At 37.2% G+C, this 22,483-nt stretch overlaps 1 protein-coding gene across 11 annotated transcripts in view; it reads right to left on the bottom strand.

The window, feature by feature from the left end:
- LOC118267251 (RNA-binding protein Musashi homolog Rbp6) overlaps positions 1-22,483 on the bottom strand; it is a 504,750-nt gene that overhangs the window by 229,963 nt on the left and 252,304 nt on the right. For all 11 annotated transcript variants that reach the window (XM_035581149.2, XM_035581150.2, XM_035581142.2 and 8 more), the window contains exon 5: positions 18,085-18,126. In XM_035581149.2, the coding sequence (XP_035437042.1) occupies positions 18,085-18,126 (42 nt within the window). The remainder of the gene's footprint in view (positions 1-18,084; positions 18,127-22,483) is intronic.

Genomic DNA, 22,483 nt, shown 5'->3' with positions numbered 1-22,483 from the left:
ATCGGCCAAACCGTGAAATATGACAACTGAAATACGCTCAGGAGTGTTCTCTATTTTTAATAGTTGCCGTCTGTACCGGCGCGGCGGCGATCTCGCGAGACGTGCGACCCGCCGTGACTCGCGTTTTAATATCACAAATATCGAGTCCGTACGAATACAAAAATTTGATTTATGTCACTATTGCGAGTTGTATTGTTTCTTGCGATACGGACGGGGTTATTCTGTTTCTGTCAAACGCCTTCGTACCGTTATGCACGGCAGCGTTTATTGTATGCGTTGTTATTCAAATAAGTTTTTGACGTGTGATAGCAAAGTTACAAGTTTAGAGCTCGGCAACCAGTGTAAAATTCAATTCGAGATGTACTTATTCGGTGTAAGGAAATTTTAATTATTACGATGTATCCTGCGAGAAAGTCGTCGCGGTTTCAATTACGTTTTTGGAGCTAAGAAATAATATTTACAATATTAGCATAACATCTTTCCTCTGAGTTGAGTTTGAGGCTGCTATTTACTATGTACGAATATATTTAAGACTCGTTTTATAAATATATATGTTAAAGGCATAATGTTGACTGCGTAGATTTATGATTTGGATAAAAATCATACGATTGTGTGAAGAAGTTTTTTATCCTTGGCTTCACTCGACACCCCTTATAAATTTGGGATATTTATTAGTTATATGTCCCTAGGGAACTTTCAACCGGGATAAAGAGTAGTTTATACCTTAAGCTAGGCACTAAGCTGTCTTTTACTGAAGGATCTTTAGACTTTCTTAAGGGAATGTATGTATATTTTATAAGGGAAAAAAGTTATTATTTCCCTAAGGTATCTGGTAATAAGTTATCGGAAATCGTAGTAAGCAATCACTCATTAAGGATCTATAATTAGGTAGAATATCTTATACGTAATATAAAAGTTTGGTAAAGTTACCATGACTATTATATATGTTCAATACAGTTTATATCGAGCAAAGTATTATTGAGATATTTTAGTTTACATCCATATTAGAGGCTCACCCATGATAACACTAGACTTACTTCACTATTACATGGGACTTATATCCCTTATTATAGGTGAAAAGTAAATAAACATTGAATGTAATTAAGTGCACCTCTGCTTACCCGTTTGGAGATTAAGAGATGTGAAGTTACATGTCGTGATGGCCCGAAGGTTTAGGGCGCCCGATTCTCAAGCAAGAGGATGCGGGTTCCAAAACCTACCAAGTACCGATATGAAACTTTTTCAGAATTATAATATGTATTATACATGTATGACAAACAGTGAAGAAAACATTGTAAGAAAACTGGGCTTATAATTTCTAATTACAAGTTTGAAATCGCCAACCCGCATTGAGCAAGCGTGGTGATTAATGCTCAAACCTTCTCCGTGCGAGAAGAGGCATTTGGTCAGCAGTGGCCACTTACAGGCTGTTGATGTGATTATGTGTGAAGTTATGTGTTATGTATGTTATATTGTGTGTGAGAAACAACGTACTTTTATATTTCAGTGTATATGTTATTGATTTCGATTATACGTATATTTCTCCGCGATAAAGAAAACGAAGATCGCTTATTTCTGAAAATTTTCATATAAAGTGCGTATGAATTTATTTATTTTAAATGCGATACTATCAATCTTACTTTGATTAATAAATAATATTATTCTGAGAATACAAAGAGAGAGAAACATGTTGAAAATGTTTTTCTTTACAGAAAAATCTTTCAAAATATGTTTTCTTTTTCATTTCTTTTTAAATAAATGTGTTAGATACCTTTATTCGAACTTATACCATTATCAATAGTAATTTTAAGTTAGATCTAAGAATTATCTTTTTATTATTTTTGAAAAATCTTATTATTTTGACAAAGAATAGAATTATTTTCATGTTTTAATAAGTTTTACGAAGTCGAATAACATTAAAGAAAATGAAATTTAAAATTTTTGTTTTAAAAGTAAAGGCATTAAAATGGACTGAAATCTTATCTAGAAGCACTAAATTACTTCGATTTTCTTTTATTTTAGAAACCAAATAAGCATGTTGTGTTTCTTAATGAAGTCGCCGTTTGATGATGTTTATATTAAAAACCACAAAACACATAATTATATTTGAAGACACTTCTTGCAACGTTCGTATGTTTTTTTAATTAATGAATTTCCTTTACGTTTAGGCTTTTAGTGTCATAAATTGACATTTAAATTAAATTTGACATTTAAATATTAGTCAATATTTACTCATCAAAGAAGTCTTCTTTATAAAGTTTTTAAAATAATTCTCAGCACCAGCTCAGATTCTAGAATTGCACCTATTGAATGGATTCACCTATGTTGCATTTGCCTTTGTCAAACCTTTCAGGAATTAACAGACACAATTTCCACATGATAATTTTATTATTCCTATCAAAAAACACACACACAGACGAAAAACTGACAAACTTAATACACCAAAATCAATGACACCAAGTACAGACGCGTGCAATAATACGTACTCACGCACTACATATAGGTACATAGGTTAGGTATATTCGACGACAGACGATATTGACTTTGATAAACGACCCAGTGACTGTCACCCAACAGGCAGCTTCGTCACTTTGGTGCATTGCGGTTTCACATCTTAACCCTGCCCAGTGGCGTATTATAACCTAAGACAAACTAGGTACATGAGTGGCTAGGGCGCCAGGTTATAGAAGGGCGCTGTGAGACGCGTGTACTCAACTGGCCATAGAATGGCGACAGCGTCAAACAAAATTAAGGGCGCCTGTAAGTTTCTTGCCTTTTTTTAAAGGAGCAAGATCATCCAATGACTTCTCTTGCTTTTGGCGAGGCGAGAGGGAATGTCAAACTCTTACTTTTTATGAAATACGCCGGTAATGAGCAGACGGATTACCTGATGGTAAGCAATCGCCGCCGCCCATGGACACTCGAAACACCAGACGCGTTACAAGTCCAATGCCGGCCTTTTGGGAGTTAGGAATTTAAGGGTTGTTGTTCGGGAATCGGGGATGAGGAACATTGGTAAGAGGTGAATTGGGCCTCCGTACTGACTAAAAACCACCCCGTTCCTACTCCTGCTTTTCAAGCCGGAGCCCCGGTAAAACCGCTAGGTAGTCCGCAGCTCCGGGAAGTTCTTGCTTAGAGCGTTCTCTAGCTTGAATCCGCCCCTGACCCAGCCCTTGTTTACACTCAATCCGCGTAGTTTTTATGACTACTAACATAATATTACGTCCACCAGAACGCTTATGGTAGTCCTTTATTTGTTTGATACAGTTTATGGCACGTTAGTGGAATATTGTAAGTGGGCACAATCATTGTATCTGACGTTAAGGTAGGTGTATTGTTTTGATGTTTTCTTGTGAGATTCCAATATTTGTGTGTTGGTGATAGGTTTTTATTTTTGATTTTGGTGTATTAGATGTATTGTTATGTAAAGAAACTATGGTAATAGTGGTATTATTTCTTAGTTTCAATTGGCATTATCAGGTCGATTTTACTATATAGTATATCTACAATCATTATTAAAACCTTTGACGACATAATCCAGAATTTTGTAACCTTAAATACCCCAAAAACTAACATAATATTCTTAAGAATGTACACTAGGGCATTCAAAACTGTAAATCCATACAAACATTACTTTATAGGTCCCATAAACCACAATGCTCATGCATACTTCCTTAAAAATCGTGGCCAGTAATAAATTGCAAATGTTCATAGGTTTATATGTATGAAAGACATTGATACGTGCACGGAACTGAACTCACGACATCACGACATCGCGTTTCTCTTCAAGGCTTCTTTCAATACAAATCATATAATGCTCACTTTTGTATCCAGAAGTAGGTAGTACATAGATACATATGTACATATTATACTCTTTTACAAATACAAAAATTTACTCATTCATATAAAATGCCTTACCTCAGAAACTAAGGTGCACATATTATTTGTTACACTCGCTTATCGTCAATTATTAAGTTTTCTTAGGGTTATTGTGCTATCAGAGAGAAAGAGACTAGCCAGAACAGAACATTCTCACTTTACACTTAACTAACGAAGCAGTCAATCTTCTGCAACGAGTATTGAGGGGGAATTTACGCGCAATGTTCAGTATTAGCCAAAGATCGCATTCGAACCCTCTGCGACCAAGAAGACAGTCTTAATATCTCTCCATTAACACCCAGTAATATATTACTCCTGCCCATTACGTCTTAACGTAACAGAATATCCTGACATAATTTAAAAAATTGCTCTATTAAAATTATGAAAATATACCTATTCTGAGTAGAGGTTTTCGATATCGTTAAGTAACGTTAGCGGAGACGGCCGAAGGCTTTCAACAGACTGGCTGATAGCATTTACATAATATTGGAACAGTTCCGATACACCTAGGGCTCATTAGCCATTGATCGGCTTACGATATGGAATACGGCTTTGACTAGTGGTATCGATAATAGCTTTAGCTTTTGTTTTGTTAACAACAATAGGCTGAATTTTGTTTGAAAACAAAACGCGTGTGGATTATGTTTGGGCACAATACAAATCTAGGAAGTCGTTACGATCACTTTTAATGGTCAAAACGAATATAAACTAGTTAATTTTTGTTTTGTTTTAGTATTGACAAGCTTATGATATTAGAAGAATTTGTAGAAGAATTTTCCTTTAACTAGGAAAGTATTATTATGGTTGAAAGTTTATAATGACGGTCGACGGCTAAAGAAAAACAAATATGAATGCACAGAACCCCCAGCTCGAACTAACATGTGACACAAAGAAAGCTAAACTGCATAAGCACGAGACGTTCATTACCACAACCCCTTAAAATATCACAGCCGATTGGATACAAAATAATCGACAAATTGCGCAGAAACTTAAAGGTGCATATCTAGCGAATGCCCGCTGGTATTACTCAGCAAATAACCGTAAGCATTAGCATAATATTGAAACGTCAGCGATATGGATTCAGGAGCTCATTAACGTAATTGATCAGCTTTCCGCTAGGCCCGAATCAATCGCACGTCCAACCATTGATTTGCATTAATTACTGTAGCGAATGTCACATATCGTTCTCATACACCAAGTGATTATTTTGATGGACTCCGTTTCGGTTATCGCCAATGGACCCTCGATGGCTTTTAGCTAAGCTCCCCGTAATTAGTCGCTTTCGAAGTCGTATCTACAGTTGGGAAACATCGACAGTCCGTGTAATGATAGAGTAAACAGATTAGCTGTTTTAGCTAATCCGTTAGTAATGAATGTCATTAGTGTTACTCGATGCATGTGCACAACTGATATGTGGTTAGCCCGCACTACAGTACGTATGTAGGCTAATGCACACATGTCAACAACACATATAGGTAACTAATACCATCTATCTGGAAACAAACATCGCAAACAACAGTGAGGCTCTGTTTCAAAACATACAACTTTGACATCTGCCAAACCAGAACAAACACAATCCAGCGCAAGGCGGTGGTACACACCCGACTTAAATCAAATAACTGTATTGCTTTTAGCTTTGTAAAGCTTCAAGTGCAATAGCGTCAGTGGCGGATGTTCCACCCCCGTCTCCAGTCTGTAGTCTATGATATTGCTCCACGCCCTTTACATGTTCGGTGGGGTCTGAAGGCGGGAGGCGCGGGCACGCACGCGGCACGCTGCCGCCACGCCGCCGCCACGCCACCGAGCCGCCACCTCTCCAGAGATATCGCAAGCGTGACGCCCGACCTAACTGCTCCAGTTTATCCCTTTAATTGCCTTTTTTCTGGAGAGTGGCTTTAAGCGCTCCCGCCATATCTCCTCACGTCGCAATTACGGAGACGTCTTATGATAAATCTGCCGTAATTTGCATGAGATAGCATACGCTCTCAACTTTCACGCGAAGCTTCCTACTCTTGTCGTTTATTACGTTAGGGAACGTTTCCAAGAATGAGAATGAGCTATTTAACTACTAACTAGATAGCGTTAACTATCGTTTGCGGCTGAAAAATCCGAGACGTGAATTGTCGGTGCCACGTTTTTATTTTTCTTGTTCCGCATTTTTATTTCGCTTGTAATCGGAGTTCTCGGGGGACGAACTTTGTTTTTCGTGACAAAATTTGGGAAGTCACAGAATAACAATTTTAAGTCAGATGCACTTTCATACAATTTCTGCTCGGTGCTCGGAAATAAGACGGTAAGAGGCAAACAAAACAGACGGTACAATCTCCGTGTTGCAACGTGGCGAATTGGCGCGCGACACCCCAAGGCTGCGGAGCTCTCCTCGCCAATCTCGGCATTTTTTCCAAGTTGCCGGTGCCTGTGTGCCTGTGTGGCCGTGTGCTGCGCGAGCGAGCGCCGGCGGCAGATATTGTGCCGTCAGCGGACCGCCCTGCGGACTGCGACGCTGCGCGGCTATTTGTCGAGCGATGCGCCAAAACATCGCATCGCAATCGCACGGAAAAATTATTCCCCGCTAGATTGCTACTCTTCGCTTTTTGAAGGTGCATTTACTTTGCAGGTTGAGAGTTTTATATTGTACGGAAGATGAGGTACAGATTGTATTATCTTGTTGGCAAGCTTTCCAATGCAATTCCTATTTCGATTCGATACGTACAGGTAAAGCTTTGCTTTGTGGAGTTTTTGAAACACGCTGATGTGGCGTATTCATTGAGGTGCGTGGAAGGGCTGATCCTACTAAAGGAGTGGTAATGGCACCCATTTGGAGGAAACTGTTTCGAGGTCTGTTAGAGAGGTACATAATAGATAAGCCTGGCGGAATGTGTTAGACGAGTTTTGCTCCCTCTTCGTTGAAGCCCCAACCCCTGACCGTTAACAAGATACACTCTGTTCAAACAATACAGGTCATGGATATGAAATATTAGAGATAAGCATAAAAAATAAATAATGTAATCACGATTTACTAAAGCTAAACACAAGTCATGCATGCGTGAGGTTTTGTTATAAGAAATATTTTCGCTTACACAATCGTACAAAACTTTGTAAAGGTTTCGTGTCGAATAAAAGGGCAAGGCTTTTTATTTCGCCTGATCAGGCGTTCCTGTAGTGTGCACCGATTTCAAGTTTTGACGGTGTTGAAAACTTCCAACTGGAACATCCCGTGTTAGTGGCGGAACTAAAGTTTAAACTTCAACTTCAAAGAAGAAATGAAGTACTAACAATGGTATACATTGATAGCTTTAGAAAGGTGATATTAAAAATCTCTTGAATTCTTTTGGTACGAAAATAAAACACCATATATTTTGTCGCTCCTGTCTCCCGTAGGGGTTGCCAAGACAATGGAGCGAAGGGATCGGGCAAACCTCTTTCACTTCTTACACACTCATCAATCTCTTCATGCATCCTCGTTGTTTGGGGACCCTATATACTTTTAATTATACCCTTTTTTCATGCGTCGCCAATTACACCAACGTACGTTACCAAACTCTGAATAAGAAAGAATGCTAAAGAAGGCATGTACATTGGCTTTATTATAACTTTCGTGAGACATACTAAATTAATTATTATATTATCAGCTTATTCACGTAACTGTTTGACGAGGAACTCGACTAGTTACAAGCCATGCTAGAGGCTCATATTCATGAGCAGCATTCCGCGACAATCGCCGGCGTCGTAACATAATCATTAAGAAAATTGTCAGTACTGAGTATTTATCACAAACATAGATTGTGTCATTGCATGTATAGTAAGTAAGCACGACAACTGAGGAAGAAGTTTAATTCTGAATCAGTAGAAATTATGTCATTAAAAATGTTGTACTTAGGTAATCGAGACACATTCACCCATATTGTTATGAAACATATACCATACACACACACATACAAAAAGTTTGCCTTAAGTATCCAAATCTCTACGATAACCCTTCAGAAATAAAAGACTAAATACAATGTAACGTAACCTAACCTAATTACACAAAAAAAGAAACTGATACTAAAGTCCTTAAAACAAAGTTAGAGTCTAATAAACTAGGGGTAGTTTGAAACATTAATGCTACCTACTCGAGCAGTTAAAAAGATGAAATGAACTCTAGTCTCGTTGGTCGATAAACTTATTACGGTAGAGAAGTGTTCGAAGATCGTTGGAGCGTGTGGGCGGGTTTCTACGATGACACGTCATTATGCCTTTACACTCCTGTTATATCGGACGATGTCTTTGTAAAATGTTTTGTTATTAAAAGAGTTTTACGAGTACCTACACTTGCCAGCAAACTTTTTGAGCTCGGCAGCCACTTCGTAAAGGATATTACTCAAGTTTATTGTTTAGATGTTTAGGCCATGTGAATTTGTTTATGAGTGTTGCTTGGTTTTTGAACACCTGCGACTTTAGTTTTACTAATGAGTAGGCTGTTTTAAGACAGCTGGTTTATAGAAAATTATAAAAGAAGTCTCACCAAGAATCTAAATAAAAAATAAAAGGAAAAACGTACTCGATATGTTCGTATAATAAAACAATTCCGATCGAATGAATTAAAAGAAAATATACGATGAAACCGCAGACGTTTTATCACTATTTAATCAGAAGCGAGTAATACATTACCTCTCCATTGCGCCTAGATAATATGTAAAAGGAACTACATTTGAAATAAGTAGCGAATAATTTTTCTACCTCCATCATAGAGAACAGCCGGAAAATGAGAATGAATAAATGAATATTTCAGTATCACTTACATCTACATTATTCTAGTATTTGAACCTCCCTTACATACCTTTTAGGGAGGTCATTTATATACCTGTTTAAGGCGATAAGATCACATTAGCAAGAAAATATCGGTTGGTTTATTACGAGAACGTTCCTAAAAGCTTTCCCCATTTTCTTGCCACCTCAGTCCATATTTCAGTGTAAAACTAGTGTCAATAAAAGGGTGTCGGTCGCGTACGTCGGCGTGCTCCTGATGAGCTAGTAACTCGTAAGGCGGACGACCCATCATGTGCTATGACACCCCATTAACCCAGGGCGGACTGCGCTTGCTAACTTACTTCGCTAATATGTTTTGAGGCGTACCTACTCGTATAGCTATGTCGACCGGACATGATGCTGGGGGCTTGTAAATGAAGCGACCCCGCATTATAGAGTTATTCCTGACGTACCTACACTTAAAATGATATGTTTACATTCCCACACGTGTTCCCCTTTGTAACCACGAGCCGAACATGAAGCAAAATTTAAGTTGAAAAATATTCGCTCTACTCGAGGTGTCGGCGTGAAAAAACAAACCGTGTTTGACTAATAGTGTGAATTAATTTTTATTACAGCGGACCCAAGTTTCCAATTTCATACACGGGTCGTATAAGCTGCAACAAAAATATTAAAGTGTTCTATTAAGCTTTGTCCTCTTCACGTTTCGCGCGTCACGGGTGACCAATTTAAGTATTAATAAAATGACAAAACGTGACCCGGGTACAGGCTGCCATCGATCACGCCCGCACGTCAAGTGGTGGCCGAGCGATTAAAAAACTGTACCTAACCAATGTGCGCCTCTCCACAGATAGGGAAAGTATTTCGGGACACACTCGCCCGGTAAATGTTCTAGACAAGGGTGAGATTAAATATTAAATTCGCGGTTAGGAATTTCGGGTTGAAAAGTAACGGTGGTGGGCATGCGCAAAGCCGCACTGATCCCCGGCCTTTTCAAAATCCAGTTTACAGCGTTAAATTCGGACTAAAAACAAAAGGTGTGTAATTTTTTATCAGGTTCGAAATAACAGCGGCAGCGGAGGTAGCCGGTGGCCGTGTGGGCGCCGGGGAATCGTGTACATACGTTTAAATTAATGAAATTAGGTCTTCACTGAAATATTCAACAAATAACACAAACATGAGATGACGAAGTTGGTTGAAGGCACGTCGTGTGCCGACGCGATAACGCAACTAATGATTGATATACTCGTGCGTCTCTGTTCAAACTAATGACAGGGTGAAGGGTGTTGACTTTCAAGTTATTAATTAATATTGCTATTATTTAGGCGGTCCTGATTACATATTTCCCGTCACAGCTTCGCTCTGCACAACACAACGGCTAAGTAACGGAATTAGCAGCAAAATTATTATTTTAAAGAATAATTTTGTTAGGCTTACGTCTTTTACAAATTTTGTTTACACATTAGATTAACGAAATGATATAAGCAGCAAATTTTCACAACTTGACATTTACAGAACGTTAAAATGATGAAGTTGGGACGGATTACAAATGAAAAATAAATTAGTGTAGCAAATACTGCGATACTCAGTTAATTAAAAGTTTCAACGAGGTCTTGTTCAAAGAAATAGTCGTTGTCCACCGGCCTAGGTCACAAAAGCTATAGAGAATCCTACGCCTCATGGATCCGTAATAGGACGATACAATTGTACAAAGTTTTACTGGCCAACGGTAATATTCTCGTCACTAGTCCCTCGTATCAAATAAAATATTCTAATTGTAATATTGTTACAAAATTAAGACACAAATTAAAATATTCAAATATGTATTCTGTTTTTAAATTACATTTTTAAATGAAATACGTATGCAACTTAAATTGTCGTTACAGAGTTTAAAAATATTCTTATTATTTCTCATTTCGAATATAGCGTGAGCAATACAATGCTTAAATATTCCGTTCAATTAAATATACAGTCGATACGTTCCATATGAGTTCTTGGAAATATATTTTATGTTTTAATGTAATTTCTCATGCGTAATATATCACCTAAAGTTGGAACTTGTGATGGAAATTACTCTCACAACACACGCACACATACGAAACAATTCAGCAACAATGAACCGATCAAGAGCGAGTACCTTAAGCAAAACTTTTTAATTTAACAAAAGTATTTGTCGTAAAAGCCTATACTAAGAACTTTTTTATTATTAAAGTAATTGTTGACGAGAAGTATGTTTGAAATTCATAAAATATACGGAGTAGAAGGGAAGTTATGAGCTCAGAACATGATTAAATGCAATTTCTTTACGAAGTATGCTACCCAGTTGTAGGTGAAAGTTTGGCTTTAGATGACCGGATTCTTGGGTTGGGTTCCTCTATTTTGGCGATATTTTATACGCAGCTTTATGATTTTAAATTATTCGATTTTATATTAAAACTGCAAGATTTACTGTTTGAAAATAGAATAAAATGTATTCAAACAAAAATGAATATCTGAGTTGGATAATAAAAGTTTTTCCTCAGAATTTCCAGCCAGTGTGTGTTAAACTTAATAAAAAAGAGTAATTTAAAATTTGAACGTAGAATTCGAATAAATCACAAAGCACAGATAAATAACAGAATGGAGTGCCTATTTTTTTCTTTATTGTATAGCTTCAGGTTGATCGCGTTCTAGAAATTTCGATTATGTGACAAACGCTACATTCGGTGCGTATTTTTTACTTCTTTTATACTTTAAGACCTTAGTTCGCAATGTTATAATTCACATACATCTTGACAAACGATCTGGTTCATGGTTCCACATGTTCTCGTGTTTATGTCAGGTGTAAATGGTAGTAAAAGTTACAACTTTAGACCGCGACTCCGCCCGTCACGCCATACCCAAAGTTGGCGTGCAATACGTTTTGTTTTCTTTTCGAATACCACGGATAACGGGTGGTAAACAGTCGCCCATTTTGTTACTTTATTTATAAACGTTGGAAATAAATTGAGTGCCTAAACCGCTTTAGTTTGAGGTTTTTTAAAAGAAGGTTTTATAGTTGAATTATTCAGTACATTTTTTCGAGGTTATGTTACTTTTAGTTTTTATTTAATTTTTTAACTGTTGGTAAATAGTATGATGTAAAGTAAATTTTGGAGTGTTGGGTTCGATTTTTTTAGCTTTTTACTATACATCTGTTCCCTATGATAAAAAAGAACTCCTAAAATTGTTACTGTACGAATTTACATGATCGAGATTTTTTTGCAGTATGCAGGTACACTTACTATTTCAAAATAACAACGATTTATTAATAAAAGGACCTGTAACAAAAATAATTTGGACCCTTACTAAGCTGTTAATCGTTCGCGTATTTCCAACAAAAATACATCAAGTTTAAAAAATGATTCTACGATGACGCAACATTTATGTAACTTTGACCAGCAAGCAACGCTCAATTTTAAATTATTTTAAAATATGCAAAATATTTTTTAGCAAAATCATTGCGTTGTACTTTTAAAAATATATATTTTTTGTTTTTAACGTTAAAATTAACATGTTAAGTATCACCAAAAATGGATATAGTAAAGGATGATAATTATGACATGGAACTGTGCTGCTTAATTAATTTATTTTGTCATTTTGTACTTTAACAATAAATTAATAATGAACACTGAAGCTTTACTAAGAATTTCGAAATAAACCTACCAATAAAATATAAAACCAAACAATAATTGCATTATTATCCCAACGTATTTGTTATATTAATGTATTTTAATTTTTTATATGAAATTACATTTACTATTATTCCTGTAGTAGTCAGGTAGCTGACTACTTATTATAAAAAGCGAGAAACGCCATGATGTATTTAAATATACTTAACCTATAAGTGTACCAAATTTTATGCTCCTACGTCCACGCAATTTTCGTAAAAAGGGGTCAAAAGTTTTTGCATCACGTATTAATATATAGATAAGATCTGTATCATAAAGAAACCTATGATCCACGATACAAAATTTTGAATTTGAATTTCTTTAAATATATACCTACCATAAATTCGCGTTGCAAATAATGTTTCAAGGTGATTGTTTATTATGTTGGCGAGTGTGTGAGCTGGGGAGCAATAGAATCGAATAAAGACTGACTTACGAGCAAACAGGAACTCATAAAATAATTATTTTCCACTGTAACAAAATTGTACAGTATTCTTTTAAAAAAGTAAAAGTACTAACTGAATTATTAAAAGTATTTTAACTAAATTTATTAAGCGATTGTAAAGTAAAATTGATTTAACTCGACGTTAGTAGTTTTTATTTAAATTGTATTTAGAGTTTTTTTTTATTAAATATGTAAATGTTCCTATCTATTTAAATAAGAATAAAACTAATAAGTGACATTCTCTCATCTCGAATTGACAGTCATTAGAGAAGAACAATAAATAAATAAAAACATTCGTAACAAAATACTAGTAATTAACATAAAGCTACAAGTAAAAACTATAAACAAAACAAAATCATTTACATTATTTTACCTTCCCTCTTTTACCCCTTTTACAACCTCTTTCCAAAACTTTCCACGCTCGAGGGAACATTGTGACCACACATTAGTACTATAAAATTCGTTGTTAAATTTTAAAATTAATTCTGTATATTAAGCTAAATAATGAAGGGGAGAGTCGGGGAGTGATGGAACAGATGTAACGAGTGACTTATGGAGGGGACGGGGCTCATAACTAGCGTCCAGCGGCGCATAAGTCCCGCCACCGCACTGGGAAGCTGCACCCCGGTCTACATCATTCACGGCGATGTTGTATTTAACGTGGATATCTCGATAGTACTCGTAAATTATTATATTTTATCCTTAGAGAACATTTTTTCTTGTTCATGATATGTTTGGGGCGCAATAATGAAGATGGAGGCTATAATGTGAGGTTACAATGTGATGGAACACATTCAAATAACCAATTTGATGAAGCGTTATCGCATAAAAAAGTTTACAATTTCATTAAATCCTCCCTAAATAGTTATAAAGAACTTCGTTATTTGGCTGTCAGTCAGCTTTTAAAAGCCCGACAACAAAGTTAAAACGAAGTAATTAAAAAAGAAAACACAAAATACTTACAAAGTCGGAAGCTCGGCTCTCTTCACTTAAATTACTTGCGATTACACCGACAAAACGTTTTAATGAAACACGTTAAATCGCGCCAAGTGGGCCCGCCGGCGCGCGCCACGCCAGCCCGCCCATACCCTCCACGTCTGCCATAGTTCGGCAACTTCACCACTTACTGCGGTAGGTGGCGGGTAGTTTTTCCTCAAATATCTTAGCCGTAAGTAGAGTTGAAACTACTTCTGCAAAGTCCATTAAAGAGTATAAACTCACGCCGCGGTGATTACAAATGCCGCCGATTTCGGCGACCGTTTCGGGGTCGATTAAAGCTTTTTAATTGAAATCACCTGTGATAAACTTTGAGCAAACGAATGGTGCTCATGTTAACCAAATACAATCGTATCTCTGTATATCAAATTACCTACCAAGCATAGGTTTAACGTGACCATTTCACTTATTTCAGCAACTAGGTAAATTATTTTTGGAGTTCATACATTTTGATATCGGTAAAAGGTGACCCTTTGATCACTCATTCATTCTTTTGTCTTTGACTATCATGTTCATGAAAATGTCGGATTACGAATTTGAATGACATTTTTATTTTCGTATTTATATTCGGTAGACCCGTGATTGAAGTGAAGATAAAATTTTAGGAAAAATAAGTTCAACGAACTGGGAGAGTATAAGCTTGTTTCAAAAGCGCATCCTTTAGAATTAAAAGCGTGTATGTATTATTTGATGTCGGAGAGCCAGTGCAGTCGCTCCATATAAATATGTAAGCGGAGGAAACGCTGACGTCTGCGTTCCGCCGCGTCGTTGCGGAAACCGCGTCAATTAAGTTGGCCGCGATGACATATTAGCCTTTGTTCCCCTGCATCCCCTCTCCCACTACGACCGGTATTTACTCGCAAGAAACTTGCAGTATGTACTGCCAGATAATAGATAGGTAATGTTGCTCGCGGCTGTGCGTGATTTCCTATGCACTTGGTTCTACGTTCCAGTTTATATTCTATTCATCTGCATCCGAGGTTAATATGTGATTGCGCTTTGTATTATGCTCTACATTATGGACTTGTATTTATGACTACACTGGTTGTGCTACGTGAATTATACGGACAATTTAATAAAGCATTTCGGGTTATCTAATGAATCTGAAAAGTTGTGGCCGAATGGATGAAGAAAAATAAAAGGTTTATCGTAACGAAAATAAAATGAAAACTCATTCAAAATCAAATCTTAGAATCATTCAGACAGGTATAAAAGTGGGAAATGAAAAAATAAAATAATATTTTAATATCTGCCCCAGTCATCTGCCAGATGCTTGCTGGACAATTAAATGCGGCTGAATCAATTCTAAATTAAATAGATCCACTGTGAAAATACAAAGTTTAGTGACTGTCAATGTCAAACAAAGAAGATGAAAAAAGTTTTTTCTTCCAATTCCATTTTGCTTTCAACATTCCTCTTTTGCAGTCTCAGTAAAACTTTTCAAAATAAGAGGTTTTCCAGAGAGTCTCAATTATCGATAAAGACGATATTAAAAATTCGTTTGTTTTGTTCTTAGCTTGCGCCTTGGTAGCGGTGTCCCCTTTTTTCCATTGTTTGCGTAAGAAGAGAAAGCAGAAACGACGGCAAACGATAATCACAAATTTGAATTTCGCCCCCACGAGCCACTGACAAAATCATCCGATTTTGCGCGTCGTTTATCATATCTATTAATTAAGTGAACAAAAAATATTTTGTTGGTTTTAGCGAAAAATTGTGAATGTCAGCAAACAGTTTGGTTCCTCAAAGTTTCCTATTTTGTTTTATCTCGGACCGCTACATCGTGCGGCCGAGGTATGCGATCGATATGCGACTTATAAGCGGAATCTATATTCATAATTCAAATATCTACATAGTGGCCGTTCGGTGGCATGATGAAGGAACATGGTCTAAATTTATTCGTGAGCATTACAGTGTAACATGTACGAGGCAGTGCTCCCTTAATGTATTCATGTAATTCGCATAGCCGGCATCCCCTTTGACCGGCCACGCAACACCGCACTGGCAGCCCGGATAGAGTAATATAACGTGATGTTTTAAAACCATCCATCACGTTTAATGTCCATATAAAAAGAATGAGATAGCGTGCCGACTCTATCCGCGGATTTTTGTATTTGCACATGGTACGATTTTTTCATTCGGTACGGTTCGTTTGCCTAAACTAAGCTAGACGCGCCGCACTCACTTATCTTTAGCATCTCGAAAGGAAATTCACTTGTTGCAAGACGCCCCGACAACCTCAACTTTTATAAATGTTAATACAAAACAACACCGTCGACTTTCTCATTTTCACCTCACGAAACTCTCTCGCGTCCGTTTATTGCGGGTGGAAATTATCAATTGACTACACTCTAGTATTCAGCAGTGCAAATACGAAAGCAAGAGCTTACCGTCTATTCTGTGCGAGGTCAAATAAAACCTCAAGTATCAGGCTACTTGAATGTAAAAACGTTGGGATGCGGCCGGCCGGGCGGCGAGCCTGACGCCAATTTACATTAAATGCGGCTTGCACCCACCAATGATAACTTATACTCGGTGGAGCTGCAAAACTAGTGTTTACTATTGTGAGCTTAATATTTTGTGTTAAGTGAAAACTTGTAAAATTATGCGCAGAACAAAAACTCGTAGCTCAGCGAAAAATCTCGGTTCTTGTAGTTTCAGCAGAATGATACAAAGTGCTAAGAAGTAAATTAAATGTCGAGTTATAAAGTGAACCGAAAATGTTAGTCTGTTGAGGAATAAGTAAATTAAATTCATAATTTAAATACAGTGGAGTTTCACATTTTTATGAGCACTATAAACATTTGTTTAATAATAGTACGTTCCAAGTATTTCATTACAAGTAAATAAATTTAAATAATATATCATTTAATATTTACGTTATTAGTTTAATATACTGTAATTGGTATCCCTTTATTTTCCTAGAACTCATATGCGTATATATTAATCTCGTTGGTAATAAATAAATGCGAGCATCGTCTCTTTCTTGGAACAGAAACAAATTAATTGAAGTAAAATCTATATCATTTCTTCATGATAACTATTAAAATATATTTCATCAGATATATTGAATGATTTCATTGTTCACACACTACACTCAGACTGCGCAAAGCTTGTCATATAACTGTCAAACATAATATTGGAATATTCGTTATTTTGATTGCAAATGAACCTATATTTTTTTAATTCAAACCTTCCAATCAAATTCCGTTTTTGATTTTCATTTGAATTGTAACGTTTATATTTGAATTCGGAATCATTTTAAAACTATGTCCAAGCTAAAAAATAAATCTATATTTTTTTTATATTTTCCGTTATAAAAAATTAGAATGCCAGTTCTAATTTCAAATTCTAAGCTTACCCCTTGCATAAATACTTCGTAAATGAAACTTCTTTTAAAAAATCATAGCTTAGACATGTGTAGTACAAGTAGAGTATAGCATGGGGTCTTTGATGAACGATGAACATCTCGTTACAATGAGCACCCCTCCCTACCTTCACGCGAGTCCTTTGCCTCCTCCACTTCTTTTTCCATGCGAGCTACTTCTCAATTCTATTGTTTTTATTACCCTAGTAAATAAGTGCCGAACCCCTCTGCAGACGAAGCCATTATAGTATCGTTGCTGAATTCAAAAATGTCTACATTATGCAGGATTTCGAAAGAAACCTTTGAGTTTTTACAACTGTGCGGAGATAAAAATTATATTATTGAAATGTTGCTGTAGATTTTTAGGTTAGGTTCGGTGAAAGAGGTTTTTCTGTTTGATTGTGGACTTAATTTTGTAACGCTACTGAGTAGGATCAATTGGTCGACAGCTGTGACTACTACTAGAAGACGGACAAAAAAATACTGTTATAGTCTGACTAAATTAACTCAAAATACTATTGATTTTAAGTAGTGGTGGTTGTAACCCATCCATAATCCTATTTATACAGAATATTAAATAAACGTACTCCCAGAGACGAGGCAAGAAGGAAATGGACTAAATAGACTGTTATGCGATTCAATCACAGGACCGCCTAGGTTACGGACGGCCCCGAGATCACAGGCCGCATACTAAATTATTAGCCCTCAGTTATTTATGCACCGTGAACCAACATCTTAATAGCGAGCCAGAGTTATGTCCAGCCTAAAATAATATTTTGTATAAATGCTCGAAAATAAACAAGCCGCGTTCAACTTGCTTTACAATCACAATATGTCGTAACTTTGCAACGCTACTTCGCCATTTTGCGGCAATATAATGTCGGAATGAGTTTATTATAAAGGTTTAATTTTCAATTTACGTCTAACCACAACGTGATGAAATGTTATCAAAAGCTTACCTTTGGGTGTGCTCTCCTGGGGAAGGCCACTTTGGGGTCAATCTGAAATTGAAAACACAATATTTTAATACAATTTGAATCAAAGGAGATATATTTAATGCGGGCGGGTGTTCTAATTTTGAGAGAGGAGCCTTTTTGGTTCGGTGACTTTGCAAATGTAAAAAAATCAGTGAGACGCGTCGAGCCCAACTAATCATGGACCGCACGTCCGTCTGGGAAGCGGGCACGATAAATTCGCATCGCCTCTGCGGCTGCAATGTCCAGTCCTAAAATCCCGGCTGCAAAAAACCATCGGACTGAAAATCCTGCGCCGTGGTCCTGTCACTCGATTTCGCCTCTCGTCTTTTTCATGTAACCGAGCTCTACTTTTTCATACGTGGCACTGTTTAAGCCCTCAGATTTTCTCCCGGCAGCGAGCGGTCGGTCCAGGTCTTTTTGCTCGTATCTCGACGCGCCGTTGACCGCTATAAACGCAAAATATAAACCCAAAGAAGCTACCTTTGACATTTTAGAGGTAAAACGTTTCATTTCCACTCGTGCTAACCGTTTTGTCGAACGTTTTCCACATTCAGCAGAAATGCTCCAGGATTTTTTAGTGCAAGTCTTACTTTTAAAAATTACGAATGTAGAAAATGTGTGGTGTATGGGCACGTGCATTATGTATTAAGACCCTGGATGTGAATGTAAGATACAGCTTTACAATTAAATCTTGCATTCAAGGGAATGTCTGTTATTATTTTGATGAATACCATGTTGAATGAAGTTGACTATAATCTAATTCTATTCATCAAAGTTTTAAATATTACGTACATTTTTAAGGCGTAGAGCGCACAATAGACGCGGAGCCAGTAGGCATCCACGTCCGCGTAATTACGAAGCAAAAGCGTGAGAGAATAATTTAAAAGATTTCGCCCAAGAGGACTGCATTATTACAATATCAGGGAAACCGCTTTACAGCGTCATTCATACATTCTTAATTATTTAATTATCTTCTGAGTGCGGCGGCACACCACGGCTGCAGAAAATCCGGTGTAATTTGATTAAATTGGATTTTAACTAAGACATTTTTTTTATTTTTTACGAAAATGTAAATTGTAATCATTGTAACGAACGTCGCGGCCCACGTGCGGTTGACACAAAAATTATGTCTGCCTTCAAAATAGGAGATGTAAAACGTTGTTGGAAAGCTTTTAACCGGCTCACGCAAGCAATTTTGTAAACGTTGTAAAATGACCACGAAAGTATACAGAGCAAGCAGAAAAATCATAAAATCCCAGATGGTGGCGCTAAAGCGATTAAGCGGGTCGATGATAAATTTTAACGAGTTATTTTAATGGAGGCGATCGCAGTCAGTGGCTAGCCGGCAGCCTGCGTCGATAGAAAAATAAAACCAAACTCACCAAAAAGACTGTTTAATACGTGACCCCGTGATTTTTTTATTGTTTCGTAAACGTTTAACGATAATTGCTTTTTGAAACGACGCCTTTTGTACATCCAAAATGTCATTCCATTTGTAATTGAATACATAAAATGTGGTAGCGTCCTTATCTACAAGCCCATAGCTACTTTTGTAACAAAAATGAATAGATAACAAAAAGAAAATGTAAGATAAATTTATAAGAAAGCAAGATAAAATAAAAGATCACGAAAATATTTTGATTAGCACTGTGTAATGTATAATGATTTGGATAAAAACTATCAAGTTACAAAGAACTAAAATTAAAGCCATTAACCAAATATTTATAAACCTACATAGTTATATGTTTGGGTACTCTTCAATAGAAATAAGCGGAAATGCCAAAGTTCCAAACCTCTTTCCATGTTACAGAATGAGTAGTTATAGTGCTACGTCGTAGCACCTAATCACCGTAGCCCCGTAGCTGCGTAGCAGTGCTACGCCTTAAGCCATGCCCATTACTATTGTTTCAAAGAACAATACTAGTAATTTAGAAAGTTCAATACTCCTGCGCAAAATGACAGGAAAATATCGATACAAATGTGACATTTTGATATGGAGCCATTTGCGTGATTACAATCGACGCAACGGCGCACCCTCTAGCCGACTTCGACCTCCCCCTTCCTACAACTTCCCTTACGATAAAGATTGACATCACCTACCTTAACTTTCGAATTATCCTAACTCAAATACACCAAATAAAGTAAATCCTACTCTAATCTATAAAGCATAGAATACAAATTCATTTAAAGCACAAGAAAATTTTAGCGTGTCATCGCAAGAAAAGATTGTAGGCGAAAGCACATTAGTGGGATATCACTACTGGTAGCGAAAGAGCATGTTCACTTTATGTACTCGCGACGATCGCATCGACGTAAAGTCGATTACGTTAAATTTTATATTAAGCAAACAGTTTTATCGATGTTTTGTGTATTTTCAAGTCATTGCGGTAACGTGCCGCAATGAAAGTTCATTGTATCAGTTAACTTAACCTATGGCACCGGTACACCTGCTGTTTGATTGGAAAATATCAGTTTTGATAAGTAATATTTCGAAAGTTAAGTTAAACTGTTTTCAATTCATGCCGTACGTATAAATAAGCACGTGTTTAAGTTTATGTTTTCAAGCTAAGTTATCAAGCAAACGTTGTGAGTATCGTGTACTGAGGTGAAGTTAATAAGCGAACATTCTAGGAACGCAATTCGATCAACATGTTGTTAAATCCTGATAATTAACAAACGTCACACGTCGGGCTTGAGTTACGGACAAGAAAGTTTAATGACGTGCACTCACTGCAGGCGGTAACTGAATTTATTTACGTGCAGACGACACGTAAGTGTCGCCCCGGGCGACGTTAAGTGGGGACCGCATCATTTGCTGTTCAGTCAGCAACGCGCACTCTAACTCCTCCTAATTGGAACGAATTTGGCTGCAGGTGCAACACTCGACTTGGCTCAAGATTAGGGGCGAGCTATTGCGAGTATATTCTGCGCCGTTTCCCCTTGAAATATTCGATGTGCAACGCGCGACTTGCGGCTCGCAGCGCCGTCGCCGCTCGCGCCGTCATCCACGTGCGCTCCCACTAACTTGAATTAAATTAAGAACAATATTTACCCTCGGAGCCGAGATAAATGATATTGCACACTTAAGCCAGAGTTAATGTGTAGTGACGACTTATGTGCCCACATTCTTAGCATAAGCTAGTGAAAATGCCATTGCAAGAACGAGACGCTCTCATACAGGTTCTGAACAATAGAAAGAGAGAGCTGAACTGAACACCTCAACAAGAAAGACCTAACGAGGCGCGTTTCAACGTAGACAAATAACAGCACGCCAACAATGTTACGTGGCGTTATTTTAATTGATACAGCTTTAACTCATTCTGCAGAGAAAAATGCAAACAAGTTGCGCGATCGGAAAACACTTGACACAGATTGTTTATAAAGTAGGGTTTGCTTTAACACTCTGTGAGACAAGCAGTAATGAAACCCGGCTAGGGCGGCTCGACAAACGTCATTACTGGGGCACGCATAAATATGCAAGGCAGGTAACGCACATTTTCATGCGACGTCGCAAGAATTTTATCGCTCGTTTAATTCTGTGAGAAAAAAAAATGGGATTCTTTTGGGTGTAACACGAGATAGGCGGCCGCGTGGGAACCGGCACGCTGCCCTCCTTGGCCACGCTTCACATCTAAGTGCAACCGAAATATATTTTATCCACTTTGTCAGATATTACTTTCTCCTAAGCATCGCGTCGAAAGCGTAAACGGCGGAAGAGGCGAGACGTAATCTTATCCATGAGAGCACCTTATTCGTTAGGCGTTAATGTGGCCGCTTTGTGTTGTTAGACGTACGCCTATTAACGTGTGTTTTATTCATCGCCCTTTTCCTCCAGTGTGTTACATGTTAGCTACAATTGCTAGGGACCTTAACGACATAGTTCTCTTTTCTTAATGCCCTTGTTAATTTCGTTTACATTTGTTTAAGTGTTAGCGTCGTTTATTTACTTCACCCCAGACGGAGCTGTCACGCTTTTCTGCTTCATGTTGTAATCGTTTACTTGTGAATGATGAATTGTACCTCGCACTGAAGTAATAATTATATTTTATTCTTTTTCTAGTAACAACGTTATATTTCTTCTAAAAGTCTTGTTTTATTGAGTTTACGGTATAATATGTAAAGCTAATTATATTGTTCTTATACTCAGTCATGGGATTTCATATCATTCTTTCTTAGTGACAATTTATATATTATTATGATCACAATAATTTCATACACATGATGTATCTGGTACACCCCTATAACCAATTACCTAAAGCCCTTCGCAACAAACCACTCCCGCCTCAAAAATTCAATAGCTCTTCAATTGACAGCTAAGGTACAAAGTTTAAGCTTATCTAGCGATTCAGGTCAGTACCAAAGCCGGGTGGGCATTAGCACA

Source organism: Spodoptera frugiperda, chromosome 23 (assembly GCF_023101765.2).
Source record: "Spodoptera frugiperda isolate SF20-4 chromosome 23, AGI-APGP_CSIRO_Sfru_2.0, whole genome shotgun sequence".
Taxonomy (NCBI): Eukaryota; Metazoa; Arthropoda; class Insecta; order Lepidoptera; family Noctuidae; genus Spodoptera; species Spodoptera frugiperda.
This window is presented reverse-complemented; position numbering and strand designations above follow the sequence as displayed.